General features: G+C 43.8%; 1 protein-coding gene across 3 annotated transcripts in view; it reads right to left on the reverse strand.

Annotated features, from left to right (window-relative positions):
- Positions 1-17,037, reverse strand: part of LOC138764856 (ankyrin repeat and BTB/POZ domain-containing protein 3-B-like) — a 70,136-nt gene extending 53,099 nt beyond the window's left edge. For all 3 annotated transcript variants that reach the window (XM_069941221.1, XM_069941220.1, XM_069941219.1), the window contains exon 1: positions 16,031-17,037. In XM_069941221.1, coding sequence (XP_069797322.1) covers positions 16,031-16,871 — 841 coding nt within the window. In that variant the 5' untranslated portion in view covers positions 16,872-17,037. The remainder of the gene's footprint in view (positions 1-16,030) is intronic.
- Between the last annotated feature and the right edge of the window lie 4,789 nt (positions 17,038-21,826).

Genomic DNA, 21,826 nt, shown 5'->3' on the forward strand with positions numbered 1-21,826 from the left:
TGAACATACAAATGCGTGCTCATTCATATCACCACTCTGCAGTGCACACTCTAGTCTCTCCAGTAATCACTCATGGCTTTGCTGTATGAACACAATTCCAGGATTGTTGCTCAATGCGGTTGGAGCAGATCTCGCAGGCATCAATTCCATGGAAAACAAAGCACTGCTTGTTTACCACAGAAGGTACACAGACTGAAGTAGGCATGGTTCCTCGTTGTACAAGGAGTGCTTGTGGATCTTTCTGAAGACCTTGGAAATCATTGGATGTTGAGCGACTGTGTACAGAGGTGCTTGCTATGTGGCTAGGCTGCTTACACAGCACAGAAACAATCCCTTCAGCCCAGTTCATCAGATCAATAAAGCTCATCCTTGCTTCCTGTCCCACATTCCTCTAAACCTGTCCTATCCATATACCTGTCAAAATGCTTTGTAAATGGTAATTATACCTACATTTACTGCTTCCTCTAGCAGCTCATTCCATATTCCCACCACCCTTTGAGTGAAAAGGTTGCCCCTCAAGTTCCTGTTAAATCTTGCCCCTCTCACCTTAAATTTATACCTTCTAGTTTGAGACTCCACTACCCTGAGAAAAAGACTGATACCATTCACCTTATTTTTGCCCTCATAATTGTATAAACCGGTGTGAGGTCACCCCTTAGCCTCCTTAGTTTCAAGGAAATAGAGTCCCAAATTATTCAGTCTCTCCTCAGAACTCAAGTCCTCCTGTCCTGGAAACTGATTGCGCCTCCCCAAAATAATCACTCATCCAGCCACCTGTGTTATACCTCAGGCTGTCCTCTCTGGGAGGAGCAGGGAGTGAAAATGTGGCTTCCAGGGATCCTAATGCCCAATTGTTATGCTGGTGGCCCCCATACAGGTTTAAACTACCCATAGAATAGGAGGGATGGTGTTTCTTTTAACATCAGAGAATCTACGGAGGTTCATGCTCAAAATGGTAGCCCAGACCATGGGAGTTGAGGGCTCCGGGGAGCAGTGGACCATTGCAGGACAACAGAGCGGGAGAACGTCAATCCCACTCCTGCCGAGAAGGAGAAGCCTTGGAGAAGACCCGATAGAGTAGACCACAGCTCATTGGCTGAAGGACTCGCTACAGGCCGCTGCCTCGCAGGATTCAGGTATTGGGACTGGGGTTCATGAAGGTACAAAAGGTGAGCAGGGCTCCTGGAGGGGCTTTGAACATCAATGGTTTCCTAATTTTATCAAGGGTTTGGAGTTGGGGGCGGAAGAGGATGACACTGCTGGAAGAGGCTGTACAGTGACAGAGGCTGCCAGACCACTGGAGGCAGCAGCACTGAAGGAGGTGGCGGGTTGCATGGATGCTCTGAAGGGACTCTCTTTGGCTTTTACTCTTCTTTGAGTGCCTTTATGGGCTTGAAACCATTCCATGACCACTGACAATCTTCTGGTACTTCGGTATCATATTACTGGCTATTCTACCACAGGGACCATCATCAATCCAGTTCATGTCTCAGTATGTTGCTGTTATACTGTGTCTATGTTGGCTTCAGGCAGCAGCTGAAGTCCATGTTGCGCTGAGCAGTAGTTTGCTCTGTTCAATGCAATCCTTTGTTCTAGGCAGTGATGATGAAACCTTGGGAGAGAAGAAATTTAACCTCTCGTGCGCTACCCCCAACAGCCTGTCAGAATTTAGCTGGGACTTTACATACTCAGATACAGGGGTGCAGTGCTGCTAGGGCTCACCAGAGCGCCACTCCGGCACCTCATGGGGGCAGCTTCGGCACCTCATGGAGCCGCTCAAGGCACCTACTTGTCGCCATTTTTGGTCAGTTCCGGCACCTAAAAATTAGCACTGCACCCCTGCTCAGATGCAACAGAGCATATTACAACTAAGGGAGCTGAATCATTTAATTTACCTTGATCAGCCACAGAATATTTAAGCCCATTAACCCTGACAGATTTCACCAAGATTGAATAATTATTTTCCTTAAAGGTTAGCTGCCTTTAAAAATACACTAGGTAAAATAACAAAGAGTAGTTCACGGACAAGTTTCTCTTGTGTCTTGGTGTGAGCTTGCAGGCGCCTCAGATTGAAGAGACTGCCATCCGTGCGGTACCGGATGTAAACAGCGTCTTCATTGTTGGGGTCTTTCATGGCTTGGTTCAGCATCATGCTGAAGAAGATTGAAAAGAGGGTTGGTGCGAGAACACAGCCTTGCTTCACGCCATTGTTAATGGAGAACATTTTTTCCAGCAGACGATGTCGCTTTAGTTGCCCATTCAGAGCCAACTCTTCAGCGCTTGACGTCCTGTTTTGCGGAAACTGCCAAAATGTTTGGCCTGGAAGTCAGCCTGAAGAAAACTGAGGTCCTCCATCAGCCAGCTCCCCACCATGATTACCAGCCCCCCCACATCTCCATCGGGCACACAAAACTCAAAACGGTCAACCAGTTTACCTATCTCGGCTGCACCATTTCATCAGATGCAAGGATCGACAATGAGATAGACAACAGACTCGCCAAGGCAAATAGCGCCTTTGGAAGACTACACAAAAGAGTCTGGAAAAACAACCAACTGAAAAACCTCACAAAGATAAGCGTATACAGAGCCGTTGTCATACCCACACTCCTGTTCGGCTCCGAATCATGGGTCCTCTACCGGCACCACCTACGGCTCCTAGAACGCTTCCACCAGCGTTGTCTCCGCTCCATCCTCAACATCCATTGGAGCGCTTACATCCCTAACGTCGAAGTACTCGAGATGGCAGAGGTCGACAGCATCGAGTCCACGCTGCTGAAGATCCAGCTGCGCTGGATGGGTCACGTCTCCAGAATGGAGGACCATCGCCTTCCCAAGATCGTGTTATATGGCGAGCTCTCCACTGGCCACCGTGACAGAGGTGCACCAAAGAAAAGGTACAAGGATTGCCTAAAGAAATCTCTTGGTGCCTGCCACATTGACCACCGCCAGTGGGCTGATAACGCCTCAAACCGTGCATCTTGGCGCCTCACAGTTTGGCGGGCAGCAACCTCCTTTGAAGAAGACCGCAGAGCCCACCTCACTGACAAAAGGCAAAGGAGGAAAAACCCAACACCCAACCCCAACCAACCAATTTTCCCCTGCAACCGCTGCAATCGTGTCTGCCTGTCCCGCATCGGACTTGTCAGCCACAAACGAGCCTGCAGCTGACGTGGACTTTTTACCCCCTCCATAAATCTTCGTCCGCGAAGCCAAGCCAAAGAAAGAGGTAAAATAGATCTCACTGCAGAAGGAGCGGTGCCCTGTTTATTTTCAACAAAGGTGCCACTTGTGATTCATGGATTCCAACACATTTGTTTAATTGCACCTGTCGTCACAAAATACAATTACAAAAACATTGCCTAACAAGATTTTTTAAATAAGGACTGCAGACTTTTAATCTCGCTATTTCAAATACATGATATTAATTCTAACTCTTAGAAGGACTACATCCCCTTCCCCATCTCTTTCAGGACACGCTCTGTTCTCACTGCTACCATCAGGAAAGAGGTATAGATACCACAAGACTCGGACCACCAGGTTCAGGAACAGCTACTGCATCAGACTTCTCAATGACAAACTCACTCAGGGATTCATTTATGGACTCTTAATTTTGCACTTTATTGATTTGTTTTCTCTCCATATTGCACTGTTTATTTACATTATGGTGTGATTTATTTGCACTACCAATTCTGCCTCACCCACAGGAAAAGAATCTTAGATTTGTATGTGACATCATGTCTGTACTCTGACAATGAATCTGAAATTTTTTTTCACTCTCCTCAGAACTGCATCTTGGACACATTAACCTTGGAAAGGATGCAGTACAGATTCAACCTTTCTCGAGCTTAATATCCATTTTTATGCTTTAGTGTCAATTTACAGCTGAATGATGATCCCACAAAGTAGATTGTGCAATATTTCATGAGAAACTATTTGGCCTCTGAATCAAATGGTTGTTGATTCAACCTTGGTTAGCCTCAACATTGCCTTCCCACCCTTTCCCCACACCCCTTTTCTGTCTCTCTGTCTCTGTCTCTCTCTCTCTCTCCCTCTCCCCATCCCCCCTCTCCCCTGTTTTCAAATGCCACTTGATCTCCCCTTGCAGCTATTTTTCTTTTCTGGTTAATGTCAGTAAAATGATCAGATTCAAGAGAACGACAGAAACTGAGATACAAGGGACAATGAGTGTGAATCCCTGTAATAAGAGTCTGGTTGTTTTGGAACAAAACTAGGAAGCATTTTTTTTTCCAAACAAAGAAGTAAGCATCTGGAATTCTTTCACTGAAGATTGGTGACTTTAGAGTTAACATTTTTAAGACTGGAATCAGTCAATTTTTGTTGGGATAAGGACAAGAGGACAGAGCATTAAAATAACAGAAGGGCATAAGGTGTAGGGGAGAACTATTCGTAAGCAGGGATAGTAGAAAGCAGAAGCTTCCATTGTCAACATGAGTGGTGCAGAAAAGAGTCCATCAGAGGTTTCTGAAGGGAATTGGACAGGCACCTGCGAGTCAATGATGTGTACCATATCCAGGAAAGAGTTGAGGAAATGAGACTGGAGGGACAACTGAGCAAGGATCTGGCATGGATCAAAGAGCCAAATAGTCTGCTTCTGGCATAACGATTCCATTAAATAAGACAAATCTTGAATGGATTTCTAACTTGCAGGGAATAACCTGCACAAGAAAGAATATGGTATCTAATTTTCTCAAAGCTTAAATAGGACATTACATCATATAACCACTGTGTATGAGTAGGTGAAGATTCACCTTTCCATTTCATGCAAAATTTCAATTTGAAAAGCTGTGGGGCTCATTGATAGAACGCTATTATAATTGGAATATTTGAGAAGTTTGGATGCTCTGGAGATTCTCTGTCTAGTGTCTGAAGGTCAATCCATATCTTTGCAACTTTTTCTATAAAGTAACCTTGATTAGAGTTTGGTGGGAATATAGATTATTTTAGTTTTAGGGTCTTTTGTTTTTTTTTAATTAACTTGTTAAATACAGGTTTTAATATGATCATATCATTAAATTAGACAGAACGTACCCTTTGTTTAGATCAAGGGATTGTCTAGTGTAGTTTTTCCTTATTTTCAATCCCTGTGTATATGATATGACCTGTTATTTGTTTTATTAATAGACTTTGTATGTTGGATTTATGCTAAACTCAATAAAAATATTTTAAAAAGAGAGAATATGGTGAATATGGCATTTTGTGGTTAAAAATATCCACTGTAGCTTTTTTGCAACTCTTTACATTGGAGAGAGAATACAAAATGGTTTTTCTCAGAAACATCCCAGAACCATTTTGCATTTACAACCCCAATACTGATGACCAATGTTGCAAGATAATCCAAGAAACTATGCAGAACTCAATTTGGTTTAATTTGAAAAGTCTTTCTATGTGTAAACCTCTTCCATCAAACAAATTAAGTTGAAAAGGAATGGCAGTGATTAAAATTAAAAATACCAGGAAGACAGAAATATCTCACGTAAAGTTGGTTAACAGGTACAGACATGTCTGTTGGGTTGGAAAACTTCAAACTTCACCAGATCTAGATCTCAAATTTCCTTACACTGATTAGATAAAATGCTTCCTCTCTCACTCCGTACATTCGTGTGTACATGTGTGTGTGTGTGTGTGTGTGTGTGTGTGTGTGTGTGTGTGTGTGTGTGTGTGTGTGTGTGTGTGTGTGTGTGTGTGTGAGTGAGACAGTCTTATTCTCTCTATGTACATTCTCTGGATATTCCGGTTTCTCCTTTTGCAATCATTCAGGCATTATGCAGGACAAGCCCTTAGTTCCTTCATTAAATTGCAAATGAGCACCCTTCTTTAAATATGCCTAATTTATTTCTAACTGAACAATGCCTGGGGTGAGTTCAGGGATTTTATGGCAAATTTATTTCCAACACAGAATACTGCAGGCCTCAGAGGGGAATTTGGTGATAATCCAACATGCTTATTACTCATTGCGGTTACAGATTTGAGAAGTGATTTGCCCTATTACACTCAGTTTGAATTTCCTCTTATAATGGTAATGATCTTATTGCCATGTACATTGGAGAATATATATCTGCACCAAAATCCTTATTTGCTGCTGCTGAAGGGTTATTTTCTTGGAAAAAGCAACAAAAAATAACAATGACAAGAAGTATATTTGTGATTGAATTAAAAAGAGACATTAAATACAAAAAATATAGAGATAATAAATATTCACAATTAATCCTCATGTGAAAAAAGTGAACCCAAAAGATTGCACTATTTTGGTTTCCGTCGTAACAGGGGGTCACAGTTTAAGGATGTTTGCAAAGCCTCCTTGAACTGACTTGGTGGGAATTCTTGGCTCATGGCCATTCAAAGTGTAGGAGCTTCTCGGGATACAGAAAACATAGAAACTCACATTAGGAGGATCACCAGTACAGTTCGATCAATGAAGCAAGCCACTACCCTGCCCAATTTGTGGAAGAGTCCATGTTCCAGATTGGTCTCAGAGGCCACGTCAATAGAGTGGGAGCGTCAATCCTGAGGGGCTGCCAGAAGGATTTCCGCACCAGACGCCAATCAGAGCGGATTTAGGTAAGAACATCTCTTCCACAATCTTGGCTCATGGCACCTGAGACCACATAGTCCCCTGCTCTACTCACTTAACATCCATGACTGTGTGGCTCAGTATGACAACAACATCATCTATAAATTTGCAGATGTTACAACAGTAGTGGGTTGTACAATGAGTCAGCATACAGGAGGGTCATTGAAAATGAATAGTTTATTAACCACCTCTCACTCGATGTCACCAAAACCAAGGAGCTGATTATGGACTTCAGAAAGGGAAAACCAGAGGTATACGATCCAGTGATCATTGGGGGGGATCAGAGATGGAGAGGATAGGCAAGTTTAAATTTCTGGGAAGACCTTTCCTGGACTCAACACACAAATGTCATCATGAAGAAAGCAAGTCAGCACCTCTACTTCCTCAGGAGTTAGCAGAAGTTTGGAATGACATTGAAAACCTTGTCAAAGCCCAGCAAAAGATAATACATGCAGCCCAGTCCTTCACAAGCAAAAGTACCTCTTTCCTGATGGCTGCAATGAAAAGTGTGCATCCTGGGTGGTGTGGATCTTTGATGATGGCTGCTGCTCTCTGACAGCAGCGTTGAAGGGTGGGGGAGACTTTTGCTTGTGAAGTACTGGGCTGCATCTATTACCTTTTGCTGGGCTTTTTCTTCAGAGGTATTGGTGCCCTCAGACCAGGCTGTGATGCAGACACTCAGCACATTTTTCACAACAAATCTTTAGAAGTTTGACAAGGTTTTCAATGTCATACCAAACCTCTACTAACTCCTGAGGAAGTAGAGGTGCTGACTTGCTTTCTTCATGATGACATTTGTGTGTTGGATCCAGGAAAGGTCTTCCCAGGAATTTAAACTTACCTATCCTCTCCATCTCTGATCCCCCCAATGATCACTGAATCGTATACCTCTGGTTTTCCCTTTCTAAAGTCCATAATCAGCTCCTTGGTTTTGGTGACATCGAGTGAGAGGTGGTTAATAAACTATTCAGTCAAGTTTTCAATGACCCTCCTGTTTGCTGACTCATTGTACAACCCATTACCGTTGTAACATCAGCAAATTTATAGATGATGTTGTTGTCATACTGAGACTCACACCACCAGGTTCAGAAACAGTTGCTACCTCTCCACGATCACACTCCTAAATAACAAACTCATTCAGGGTGGCATGGTTGATGTAGCAGTTAGCACAACACCTTTATGGCGCCAGCGATCAGGACCGGACCTGGGTTCAAATACCATGCTTTCTATAAGGAGTTTGCACATTCTCCCCATGTCTGCATGGGTTCTCTCCGGGACCTCTGGTTTCCACCCACCCTTCGAAAACATATCAGGGTGTAGGTTAATGGGGTGTAACTTGAGCAGCACACTCATAGAGCCAAATGGGCCTGTTGCAGCGCTGTATGTCTAATTTGATGTAACTAATTTAAGGACTCTTACTTTATATTATTTATTACTGATTATTTTATTTTTCTGTATTGCACAGTTAACTTGATTACATTTCTCACTTTTGTACAGGCAGCTTTTCTGGAGTACAGGTTTTTGCACTGCCAAGAAGTAGAAATTCTGCCTGGGCTGCAGGAAAAAGGATCTCCGGGTTGTATGTGATGTCATGTCTATATCTGACAATAAATCAGAAATTTGAACTTGGAAGAAAGACATTTTGTAGATGGTGCACAAGAAGTAAATGAAAAAGACATGAAAAACATTAAATTATCCATTGGCACAGAAAAGAGTTTTAAAATTATCTCAATGGTGAGAGATCGCCTCACTATGGCACAGGAGTCTGGCTGCTCAACAGTATAAACCCAATGGCAAGTGTGCAGGTTTAGCTGATAATTAGAAAAACTAATACAATATCATCGTTTTTGGCTAGGGAATTGAATCTTAATGTAAAGAGGGTCAGACTTCAGCCATACAGTTTACTGAACTTGGTCTTTTCTCCATGGAGCGATGGAGGAGGGGGGCTGACCTGATAAGAGGTGTACAAGAATGATGAAAGCTTTTTCCCAGGGTTAAAATGGCTCACACTTGGGACATAGTTTTAAGCTGCTTGGGAGTAAGCATGGGTGGTTGGGGGGAACGCAAGAGGCAAGTTTTTCCACAGAGAGAAGGGTGGGTGCTTGGAATGTGCTGCTGGCAACTGTGGTACAATCGGTTCTGTTAAGCAGCTAAATACATGGAATTGAGAAAAAAAATGAGAGAAGGTTGCAGTAGGGAAATTCTAGGCAGTTGGCCTAGATTATTCAGTTGGCACAGCACTGTGGGCTGAAGGACCTGTACTGTGCTGTAGATTTCTATGTTCTATACAGGCATTGTTGAGACTACATCTGGAGTGCAGCTAACCATGTTGGTCTCATTATGTAAGGAAGGAAATTAAAGCATTGGAAGAAGTTCAGAAAAATTTGCCAGACTAATAATGGGTGAGTTGTGTTGCAGGACACAAAAGTGCTGGAGAAACACAGCAGATCACGCGGCATCCATGTGAAGTAAAAGGCAATCAATGTTTCGGGCCCAGTCCATTCCTCGGGAATGTGATGGCAGATTGTGTTACCAGGAGAGTCTTTACTTGTATTTGCTGGAGCTTAAACAAATAGGGAAGGACTTGACTGAACACACAAGATCCTGGGAAGTCCACGTAGGGTCGCCATGATAAGAATATTTACTCTTGTGGGAGAATTTTGATAGCAGTGAAATCTCCCTGAGCTCAGGCATTTTTGCAGAGTCGACGTTATAGACAGATCAACTGTGATCGCACTGAAGGCTGATACAAGCTCAAGGAGCTAGTCTTACTCTTAATTCCTGTATGTTCAAGGTGATGGATGGAATGGCAATTGTGGGCCTCTTTTCCCTGAAGATTACAGAGGCCCTGACTATTATTGGAGTGGCACTCATCTATGTGAGTAGAGAATATCTCATTGCACATTTTATAGTGTTTGTTTATTCTGGAAAGCTTTGGCACACCGCTGACCATAGAAAATAGCTTCCAACCAGTTCTCGTATCTAAACGATTCATCTGTTTTGTCGGTGTTTCTGATCAACATCATCCCTCCCTTGAGCAATTAATCACCAGAGAGTAGTGGTGAGGTTCTCTCTTGAAGGAAACACTTGTTGCCCAATATCGTCTGCAGCAAATGCTATTTGTCACTTGTCAATGAATGTAGTGTGCCCCTGTTCCATGTTCCAATTACCCCATGACCTTAAGAGCTGTTAATGGAGTTGAACACTGAATTTTATGCTGGAAGGAGGGCCCTTGATGGAATATCTGTTGGGCATAGTTGGGTTAACCCTAATCCTAACAAGAGTGATGTATGCGGTTGATGTTCTGGGCAAAGATTTTGAATTTCATCTTCCTGTGCACTAAATAAAAAGTTGGCCACTGAGAAATCTACCCCTAAAACCTCACCTCTCACTGACTTGGATTTCTCAATAATGGGTGTGAGAGCGAATAGGTTGAAGGGAAATAATTAGGATTGATGAGATTGCTCTGTGAGCCAGCACAGACTCCATAAGCTAAGTGACCTCCTCTTCTGCTGTAAGGAAATCAGAATTAAATGTAATTCCATGGCTTTAATGTTCAGGATCCTGGTATTTAATTCTTTTGTCTCCACTTCCTCTTGAAACCCATTCCATCTCCACCACTCTCTGTGTGAAAAAATATAAAATGCCCTTCATTTTTTATTTTAAATCTTGCCCCTCTCCCTTTAAACTTGTGCTCTTGAGTTTTGCACTTCCCTGCCCTGGGAAAAAGACTGCCACCTTGTCTTTACCCCTCAAAATTTTATAAACCTCAGCTTCACATGCTCCAGGTAAAAAAGCATTTATCCACAATTTATCCACTCTCCCCATTGAACAGGACATCTCAAGTCTCCCCAAGAATAGTCACTCACAGGGAGTCACGTGATGGAGTAGTGGCCGGACGGTGAACTCCAGCCCTCTCCAGAAAAGTCGGGAAAAACAAAGGAAAACATAAAGGCACAGAAATAAAAGTTTCAGAAAAGTGAGTATAAAGGTGGAAAGAAGATGGCGACAAAAAAAGAAAAATCGAAAGCAATGGTAAGAAGAGAGGAAGAGAAGACAAAGGAGGAAAAAGGTGAAGGCCTTACCTGTCCGAAGAGGCCCGCTGCGGAGAGAGAAACCCGCTCCCTCAGGTCGGTAAATAATGGACTACAAAAATGGCTCGCTGAGCCGAGTAAAAGTGCGCAACCGCGCATGAAAAAAAACACACCGACGGGAGGGGGGACCAGCTGGGGAGTCGATCTCCACAGCCGGCAACGACAGCTGCAGAACACCTGCAGCAAGAAGAGACCACAGAAGACAATGGAAACAAGAAAGAAGAGAAGGAAAGGGCAACAAAGAAACAACAGATGGCCAACCCAGAGGAAGAAGAAGAGGAAGAGGAAGAGTACAGTGAAATAGAAGAAGAAAAGAAAGGCAAGATAAAGAAGGTACTTTCTCTTATTAAAGGATACATGGAGTCATTTAAAGAATGGCAAACACAGGAATTTAATGATTTAAGAAAAAGAATAAACAACACAGAAGAGAAAATGAATAAAATAGATATGACCTTAACAGAAATGGGAAAGAAAATGGACAAGATGGAAGAGCGGGCAGTAGCAGCAGAAATGGAGGTAGAAGACTTAAAAAAGAAATTGGAGGAATCTAATAAAAAAACTAAAGAGACACAAGAACTACTAGCTCAAAAAATAGATACAATGGAAAATTATAACAGAAGAAATAACATAAAGATAGTGGGCCTTAAGGAAGATGAAGAAGGCAAGAATATGAGAGAGTTTATAAAAGAGTGGATCCCTAAGACCCTAGGATGTCCAGAACTACAGCAAGAAATGGAAATAGAAAGGGCACATAGAGTATTGGCCTCTAAACCACAACCACAACAAAAACCAAGATCTATTGTAGTAAAATTCCTAAGATATACTACAAGAGAAAAGGTACTGGAGAAGACAATGGAAAAAGTAAGGAGGGCAACAAACCACTGGAGTATAAAGGGCAAAAAATCTTCATTTATCCAGATATAAGTTTTGAACTCCTAAAGAAGAGAAAAGAGTTCAATACAGCAAAGGCGATTTTATGGAAGAAAGGGTATAAATTTATACTAAAGCATCCAGCGGTATTGAAAATATTTATTCCAGGAAAACAAAACAGACTATTCTCGGATCCAGTAGAAGCACAAAAATTTGCAGAACAATTACAAAAATAGACTGAGGGAGGAAGACGGGTAATGAGAGTTAAAATGATCACGATTGATATGTATGTGGGTAAAGACAAAAATAGACTGAGGGATGAAGACGGGTAATGAGAGTAAAAATGATCACGATTGATATGTATGCGGGTAAAGAGGTATAAGAGTGAATAGAGACAATGTGCATACGTGAATGTATCTGTACTTAGAGGAAAATATAGATAGTATAGACAAGAATTAATAAGGGAAGGTAATGGAATAGAGAGAATAAGGAGGGAATTAAAAGAGTGACCTTTGTGACATATGAAAAGTGAAATCTTTTCTGGGGGGGGCGGGGTGGGGGGAAATAGCGGTCACTGCAAAATCAGTTGACGCTTGCGAGTGGATTCGCAAATCCAAATGGAGAGGGAAGATGTGGTTGTCCGACAAGGGATAAAGGACAACTCAGGAGGGGAAGGGGAGATTGGCGATAAATAAGATAGAAATAGGAGAATAAGGAAAATGTTGGATGTTGTAGGAATGTTGTCTTATAAAGAGTTGAAAATAAGAAAACAGAAATGGAAAAGGAGGAAAGGTAATGATGGAAAAACGGAAAGAGAAGATAAACAAAATATAAAAGGGCTACGCTGAACTATATGACTTTAAATATTAATGGAATACATAACCAAATTAAAAGGAAGAAACTACTAAATTTAAATGAATAAATGTATTCCATTAGAAAAAATAACATATAGGTTAAGAAATAATATTGAAATATTCGAACAAGTATGGGAGCCTTACATTAAATACAATAGCGAAAACCTACCGGGGACAAACATTACCTAAGTTGATGGAAGGAGAAGGAAAGAAAAGAATGGACTCAGTAGAATTTCTGGTGTATTTTTGTTGAATGACAACATTGTCTGACTGGCTTAATGCAACCTAGATTGTATACCTAAAATGGATGAGGGGGGGGGTGGGGGGGGTGGCTTGGGAGGAGGGAGGTGGGGGGGAGGAAAAGTCACTGTATATGTGTGAAAAAGAAATTGTGTATATCACGGCTAATGTGATTTATGGTGTGAAAAATAAAAAATTTTAAAAAAAAGAATAGTCACTCATCCAGCCACCTGTTGTTTACTCTAGACTGAGCTGCTTTCACCTGTAAATAGTCCTCAACAACTTGGTCATTTGGCTTCACGCCAGATCTGAATTAAGGGCCCTATGTGGTTTGGAGCTATTTGGTCCTGACCAAATCCAAACTCACCAACAATGAGTAATTTTCCACATTTCGAGAAAGATGACAGCATTGGGACTAGAGAGGGATGTTTGGTTCGGTGCGGACTAGAAGGGCCTAATGGCCTGTTTCCGTGCTGTAAGTTGTTATGTTATATATTGTTATATTCTAGTCAAATTGTTGGCTGCTGTTTTCACTGCTTGTAGAGCGCGTCGAAAGAATTAAAAAGACTTGTTGATCCAAACCAAGGCTTTTATTAACTAGAAGACTGGAGCGTATCACATGTAGGTCGACCAGTCCAGAATGACCTGGTCTGGCTAGGAGCAATCCTTTAAGACCTGCCAGTGGGCGTGGCTACACTCTCAGCCAATCACAGTCATCCTACACTACCATCTGTACATATACACATTGGTGATAGAATCTGTACTATCACACTGCTAGTTTTTTTTTAAACATCTCATGGAGTGCGCAGAAGTGGCTCTGTGACAGAAACAGAGCATAGGGCTGTACAGTGGCACAGAATGCAGGCAGATCTTATTCAAATATACAACGTCCTCTGACCACAGACCACAACAGCACAGAAACAGGCCCTTCGGCCCATCTAGTCCATGCCAAACTATTATTATGCCTAGTTCCATTGAGCTGGACCATGACCCTTCATACCCCTCCCATCCATGAACATATCCAAATTTTTCTTAAATGTCAAAATTGAACCTGCATTCACCACTTCAGCTGGCAGCTCATTCCACACTCACACCACTCTGTGTGAAGCTGTTCCCACTTGTAGATATTGCCCTGTCAGTAGCAAAAATAAATGTATTGTGATCATCTGGAAGTCTGACTCCCCCCTGTTCATCACTCGATGGAGCACGGAGATGCAGAACTGCATGCCCTTGGAGAAAATAACATACAATTTAAGAAATAAGTACGATACTTTTGCCAAAATATGGCAACCTTATCTAGAGCACTTTGGTGCACAGTTATAACAACATCCGACAGTTCAAAAAAGCAAACAAAATACATAAAGACAACAGCAGTGAAGCATCTCAAGGAGTGGAAGTCGATTAGAAAGACTGGCGGGATGCTGAAGTTTTGTAATTACCATTTTTCTGTTTGTCACTTTAATTGCTTTAGTTGTTTAATTTTCAGTTTTGGGGGAAGGGAAGGAAGATTACATAAAAAGTGTTTGTACCTGAGAAGCGAATTATGCTAAAAGAAAGTGTAAATGCGTTAAAAAGAATTTTTTTTCAGATGTTTTTGGGAAAATTGAAAAGTAAAATTTTCAAAATAAAAAAGATGTTCCCACTAATGTTGCCTTTAAACAATTTATCTTTCACCCTTAATCCATATCCTCTAGTTCTCGTCTCACCTAACCTCAGTGGAAAAAGGCTGCTTACATTCACTCTATCTCCACTCCACATATCCTGTACACTTCTACCAAATCTCCCTCCATTTTTCAATACTCCAGAGAATAAAGTACCAACCTTTCCCTGTTCACTCAGTTCCTCAAGTCCCAACAACATCCTTATAAATCTTCTCTGTGCTCTTTCAATATTATTGATACATTTCCTGTAATTAGATGACCAAAACTGCACACAATACTCCAAATATGGCCTCACCAATGTCTTGTACCACTTTACCATAACATCCTAATGCCCACCTCACTGACAAAAGGCAAAGGAGGAAAAACCCAACACCCAACCCCAACCCACCAATTTTCCCCTGCAACCGCTGCAACCGTGTCTGCCTGTCCCGCATCGGACTTGTCAGCCACAAACGAGCCTGCAGCTGACGTGGACTTTTACCCCCTCCATAAATCTTCGTCCGCGAAGCCAAGCCAAAGATACTTAATGCAATCATCTTGTGAAAGAGACTCTGACAGCCACTTAAAATTCCCAAAATTGACTGATGCCATTTAGCACACTGCTTGGTCCTGGAGTGCGTACTTTGTGATGCACTCATGTGAAATACAACATATGTGGAGAAGACATGGGTGAGGGCTGTTGAGTAATGCACTCTCACCTGATCTCCTTTGCACACATTGCTGAGGAGAACTTGGCCAATGTGTTGTGGTTGATCTAAATAGTGTGCAATGTGCAAATATAAATATATTTATGCTGCCTGTCATTGCAGAAAGAAATGTTCTGCAAAATACACCATTTAACTGGATTGAGGGGGTGGGGGGGGGGAGAGAAATGGGCTGGAAATGTGCCCAGACATGTTCCCACAGTAATTTAGCCTGATAAACTAGGGTGTAAATGGCAGAGTGAAAGGAACAAGACTGAGTGAAAACAACCCCTCGGGGTCTGAATCCAGGAGTGAAATCTCTGAAATCTTTTTCCCAACTCTTACCCTCCCTCCTTGCTCGGTAATTATTCAGCGATAGTAGGCTGCACACTCTCTGATAGCTCCAGGACCCCTTGTAGGGCAAATAGTCAAAGCCAAGGCAATTTCGAACTCCTCAGATGAAAAACACATCTTGAGCAGTTCAAATTTCCTAACGTCATTAAACTTACATTGCTAAATATTTCTCTCCCTGTATATGCTCCCAACTTACTGAGTATTTCAAGCATATTTTTAAGATTTCCAATATTTGCAGACTTTCATTGCTTTTCAATAACTGCAACAAAAAAAATTTGTTTCTAACACAACAAAAGCTTGAAAGTTTTTAATACGCTGTTTTGACGGCGGCCTTCTCGGTCAGAGCTCAAGGACTGGCCTCAGACACAGGAGCACCCCCCCCCCGTTTCGGTCTGAGCGACCGAGGCCCTGAGTCACCTCAACAAAATCAGAGAAAGACGGGAAACATTCAATAAGACAGACAGTTCTCAGGAAGGCTGTTGCAGCCTAAAAGGTGTCAAGTACCCTCCCCCAGCCCCCTCCCCGATGCTGTTTAACCTGAGAACTTTTGATTCAGATTCCCAGCGGTTTAGTTTCATTAAACTCACTTCAACTGCCACTCAGAGATGGTGGGACGTCGTGCTTGGCCACATCCTGGGACGTGCTGAAATAAATGGAACTTCTATCTCCTGAGTCCACTTACCGTAAGCGTTTTTACCGCAGATCAGGTGGTCGTGTCCTTGAAAGAGCCCCCAGAGCTCGGCGTCGTTCGCGATTACTTGCTCCAGAACCTTGTCGCAGGCGTCGGGCAGCTCCTTGACCTCGTTTCCCAAGCTGTCCAGCAGCCTCAGGTAGACCTCTTCCAGGACCTTCTCCAGGCAGGCTGCCAAGTAGATAGCTGCGTGTTCGTGGATGCGGACAGACAGCTTGCTGTCCACCATCCAGCGGAAGAAGCGGCCGACCGAAAAGGTGAGGTTGCACTGGGCGCTTTTGCTGCTGTTGAGTTGCTCCCTGCAACTCATGTTATAGACGGACAAAGCCTTGAGTGCGGCTTCCATGCAACTCTCTGCCAGAGACCAGGACAGGACGAGCTTGGCGGCGCTCTGGACCTCGTGCCTGCTGCACAGGGCGCTCATCAGGCTGAGCCTCTGCGCCTCTCTGGCGATGCGAATCAGCGCCCTGCTCAGGTCCGTCGACAGCTTTTTAACCATCCCGCTGTCGGCGGCGCTCAGTTCTCCGGGTCTGCATCTCCTTAGAACGCCTTGAACCTCTCGCTCAGACCAAGGCACGTCTTCCAAATGAGGCAGTTTGGGATAACAGTCCAGCTGCTCCAGAGCTTCGGAGCCCTCTGCCAAACCGGTATCCAGCGTGTCACAACTGTCCATGTATCTTTTGCTCGCTGTCCCGCGGTGGGAGCACCACGTTCCGCTCAAGTGGGACAGAGACAGACTCGACGATCTGCACGAAGTGGCGGCTCCTCCATAGCCAGAGTCCAACGTCAGGTTCTCGAAGTTCTTGGCCGGTGGTTTGAGGAGCCTGGACATGGCTCACTCCTGCCAAAAACTTGCACGGGACTTTACTCAGTTCGATTATCCCAGGGACCTCGGTTTATTCAGACTGGCACTCGGTTTCTCCTGACCCAACCTTTCAAAGTGCGATGACGGACTGAGCAAATCACCCGGGCTCCAAGCCGGTCAACTCCTCCGTCAATCTCCCCGCCCCTATCTGATGAAACACACTTCCCCGTAACGACCGCGCCTCGCGTTTACACAGCAAAATAATCATCCGACAGGTGAGCTCAGAAGCCAAAGGAAGTGTATGACACACACACACACACACACAGAAAGAGAGAGAGTGTATTCTTCGACATGACTGTGTGTGTGACCAAGGGACAGGAAGAGAGTGTCTTTAGACAAGACTGTATGTGTGACCCAGGGACAGGGAGAGTGTCTTTAGACAGGATTGTGTGTGTGTGACCAGGGACAGGGAGAGTGTCTTTAGACAGGACTGTGTGTGACCAAGGGACAGGAAGAGAGTGTCTTTAGACAGGACTGTGTGTGTGACCAAGGGACAGGAAGAGAGTGTCTTTAGACAGGACTGTGTGTGTGACCAAGGGACAGGAAGAGAGTGTCTTTAGACAGGACTGTATGTGTGACCCAGGGACAGGGAGAGTGTCTTTAGACAGGACTGTGTGTGTGACCAATGGACAGGAAGAGAGTGTCTTTAGACAGGACTGTGTGTGTGACCAAGGGACAGGAAGAGAGTGTCTTTAGACAGGACTGTATGTGTGACCCAGGGACAGGGAGAGTGTCTTTAGACAGGACTGTGTGTGTGACCCAGGGACAGGGAGAGTGTCTTTAGACAGGATTGTGTGTGTGTGACCAGGGACAGGGAGAGTGTCTTTAGACAGGACTGTGTGTGAGCAAGGGACAGGAAGAGAGTGTCTTTAGACAGGATTGTGTGTGTGACCCAGGGACAGGGAGAGTGTCTTTAGACAGGACTGTGTGTGTGACCAAGGGACAGGAAGAGAGTGTCTTTAGACAGGACTGTATGTGTGACCCAGGGACAGGGAGAGTGTCTTTAAACAGGATTGTGTGTGTGTGACCAGGGACAGGGAGAGTGTCTTTAGACAGGACTGTGTGTGTGACCCAGGGACAGGGAGAGAGAGTGTTCTTAGACTGGACTGTGTGTGTGACCCAGGGACAGAAAGGGCACAACTTCAGGATTGAAAGGTGCCCTTTTAAAACAGAGATGCAAAGGAATTTCTTTAGCAGGAGAGTGGTGACGCTCTGGAATTTGCTGCCAGGGGTGGCTGTGGAGGCCAGGTCATGTATTTAAGGCAGAGATTGATAAGCATCTGAATAGTCAGGGTATCAAAGATCATGGTGAGAAGGCATAGGAGTGGAGCTGAGTGGGAGAATGGATCAGCTCATGATGGAAGGACAGAGTAGACTCAACAGGCTGAATAGCCTATTTCTGCTCCTATATTATGATCTTATGGATAGGCCAGTGAGTGATACTATAAAAAGAGGTGAGAAAAATAAAAGACCTAGGGATGGAGTGAGGTGCAGTCTAGTGATGGGGGAATATGTGACCCACAGTGGGACATTCCTGGATTGTCTCTGTCTTTAGTATGTTGACTCCTTGTTCCCAACATCTCCAGGACACGCACTCTCCATCACTGGATTACATACTGCTTCTATCTGTAGGCCACACTTTATCTCCATTTCTATGACACTGTCCTCTAGGACATACTGTCCATCTCTGGAGCATAGACTGCTTCCCTCTCAAGGGCACACTCTCTGTTCATCTCTGGACCATGCTTCCCTGGAACATGGAAAAATGAGGGGAGATTTGAGTGAGGTGAACAAAATTATGAGGGGTCGAGATAGAGTAAATGCAAGCATGCTTTTTCCACTGAGGTTAAATGAGACAAAACTGGAGGACATGGGTTAAGAGTGAAAGGTGAAATGTTTAAAGTGAACATCAAGGGAAGCCATGCAGAGAGTGGTTAGAATGTGAAACAAGTTGCCAGCTGAAGTGGTGAATGCAGGCTCCAGAAGCTCCACCACTGATCCCTGAGACATTCAACTTGCCAACTTGGAAAAGACCTGTTTAATCCTACTCTTTTTTTCTGACTGTTAACCGCTCTGCTAAAATCTTACCTTTAACCTCTATCTAATTTAGAAAGGCATCTTCATGAATGTCTTCTGAATTCCAAATACTCTACAGCCACGCCCACATTTCTGCTAACCCGCCTTTGTGATCCTGCCTTGACAAGGTAAAGGTTCCATTATTGTCACATAATACTACATTTAGAATGTAACATACATTTAATTCTTTTAACCTGTGCCTACCGCAAGGCAGAGAGAGAGTTTTCACTTTGTCCAGCGCCCCTCAGAGAAACCTACAGCACCTGGTGTTCCTAGGTGGTCTCCCCTCCAAGTACAGATCAGGCCTGAGCCAGCTTAGCTTCCAAGATCAGACAATCTCAGGCTGGGTTCCACAGCTTCTCAATAGATCAGCAGAGGCTCCAATACCTTGCCTCTCTCTTTTCTTAAACAGGGGTGATGTTTGATTTATTTCTGATTCAGTAGGACTTTCCTAGAATCTCGGGAATTTGGGAACATTTTGCAGGCAAATATAAAATAGACAAAAATGTTCGCATGGACATGATGGGCCTAAGGGCCTACTTCTGTGCTATGCATCTCAATGACTCCATTGCAACCAGTGCCATTTTTATAGTTTATTGTCAACTGTACCTGGATACAGTGAAAAGCATGCGACACAGCCATTGCAAAAATCACTGTGCTCTGGCACCATTTCTTGGATTTAACAGTCACTGTCAAATGTTACAGGATTAATAATAGCAATGGGTCAGAGTGGGTTTCCAGCATTGCAAATCAGATTAATTCACAGCATTTATATGCCATTCCAGGAGTGGCTTGATCAATTAAGTTTAAAATAATGACCGCTTACTTCAATGAATTAGTTCTTTCTGCTGTTTGAATTTGTCTGGACATAAGTTTCACTCTGAATGAGAATGCACCTCACACCTCTCCAGGTGTGCTGTGGGGGTTTTAATTACACTGGGCTTTCATTTATCATCAGCTGGTTTGTGCGTCATTCCCTATCTTTGTTTTGAACTGACTCAGTATTTCCCACCGGTATAAGCTGGTGAATCATTCTTAATATGTGTGTCTATCTTTAAGTTGTCTACTATTTTTCAGTCTGACATTCTGTCAAATTAAGTTATAATTACAGGGCAGAGTAAGGCCATTTGCCCTATCAATGTTATACAAGAGCAAACCAGCTACTTTCCCTTCAAAGTTCAGATTTATTTAAATTTAAGTTCTTAAATTTAGACATACAGCCCATGAGCCTGTGCCACCCAATTGACCTATAACCAAGATTGCGGCACTGTGCAGGTAGGTGTCTCAAGGGGAAGCAACAAACCAGCACCTGGCACCAGAAATGGAGAGAATACCCCCTGTGGAGAAGGAGCAGCAAAGTAACTCAAGCTCTTGCAGTCAAAGGGCCCACAGAGCCTGCGAGCTCTTGCAGTCAAAGGGCCCACAGAGGCTGCGAGCTCTTGCAGTCAAAGGGCCCACAGAGGCTGCGAGCTCTTGCAGTCAAAGGGCCCACAGAGGCTGCGAGCTCTTGCAGTCAAAGGGCCCACAGAGGCTGCGAGCTCTTGCAGTCAAAGGGCCCACAGAGGCTGCGAGCTCTTGCAGTCAAAGGGCCCACGAGCTCTTGCAGTCAAAGGGCCCACAGAGGCTGCGAGCTCTTGCAGTCAAAGGGCCCACAGAAGCCGCAGGCTGCTGGAGACTAGCTCACGAGAACTAGGTATCGAAACCGGGATTTGAGAAGGTGCTGAGACCGAAGAGCTCCGAAACGGCCTTGGGTGCTGATTGTATGCTTTGAAGGTAGAAGAAGACTGAGCCCCCAGGGAAAACCCACACAGAGATGAAGAGAACGTACAAACTCCTTGTGGACAGTGCCAGGATTCACACCAAAGTCCTGATCGTTGGTGAGCTAATCATTTCACCCTGATTTATCATCATAGTGCATTCTTGACATTACAAACAACTGAGAATTTTTTTTTCCTGCAGGTCAGGCAGAATTTCTACTTATCATTAAAGCAAAAAAAAACTGTATTCAAGAAGAAATATGTACACAGAAGAGAGAAATGTAAACAAAGTGACTGTGAATACAGAAAATATAAATGTTCAGCAATAAATAATGTTCTAACTAAGAGTTGTGAATTGAGTCCCTAATTGAGTTTGTTGTTGATGAGTCTGATGGTGGAGGGGGAGCAGCTGTTCCTGCACCTGGTGAGGCGAGTCTGTAGATTATTTTATTGTCATGTAATAGAACAGAAAATTTAACATTACACAGTTTTCTTTTGTCTGCAATAAGACCCATATTCCATCCTTTGGCAACCTGAGCTCTAGATCCAAATTTCTGATACAAGCCGCACCCAAGGCCGTTTCGGAGCTCTTTGGCCTCAGCACCTTCTCAAATCCCAGTTTCAATACCTACTTCTCGTGAGCTAGTCTCCAGCAGCCTGCAGCCTCTGTGGGCCCTTTGACTGCAAGAGCTCGCAGTCTGCATGGATTCTTTAGCTGCAGAGATCCTATCATGGTCACTGTCATTTACTTTGCTGCTCCTTCTCCACAGGGGGTATTCTCTCCATTTCTGGTGCCAGGTGCTGGTTTGTTGCTTCCCTCGAAGCACCTACCTGCAGTGCCCATACCTTTTCTGTTAGATTGCTGCTGCTCTCCAACAGCAGTGTCCCATAGGGATTTTCTCGATGGTGAGGAGAATTTTGCCTATGATGTATTGGGCTGTGTCTACTATTTTACAGGGCTTTCCATACCAGGCTATGTTGCAGGTGGTCACCACACTTTCCACTACACATCTGCAGAAGCTTGCAAAGGTTTCTGATGTCATATGGAACCTCCGCAAACTCCAGAGGAAGTAGAGGCGCTGATGTGTT

This window comes from Narcine bancroftii, chromosome 5, assembly GCF_036971445.1.
Source record: "Narcine bancroftii isolate sNarBan1 chromosome 5, sNarBan1.hap1, whole genome shotgun sequence".
In the NCBI taxonomy this organism is placed as follows: Eukaryota; Metazoa; Chordata; class Chondrichthyes; order Torpediniformes; family Narcinidae; genus Narcine; species Narcine bancroftii.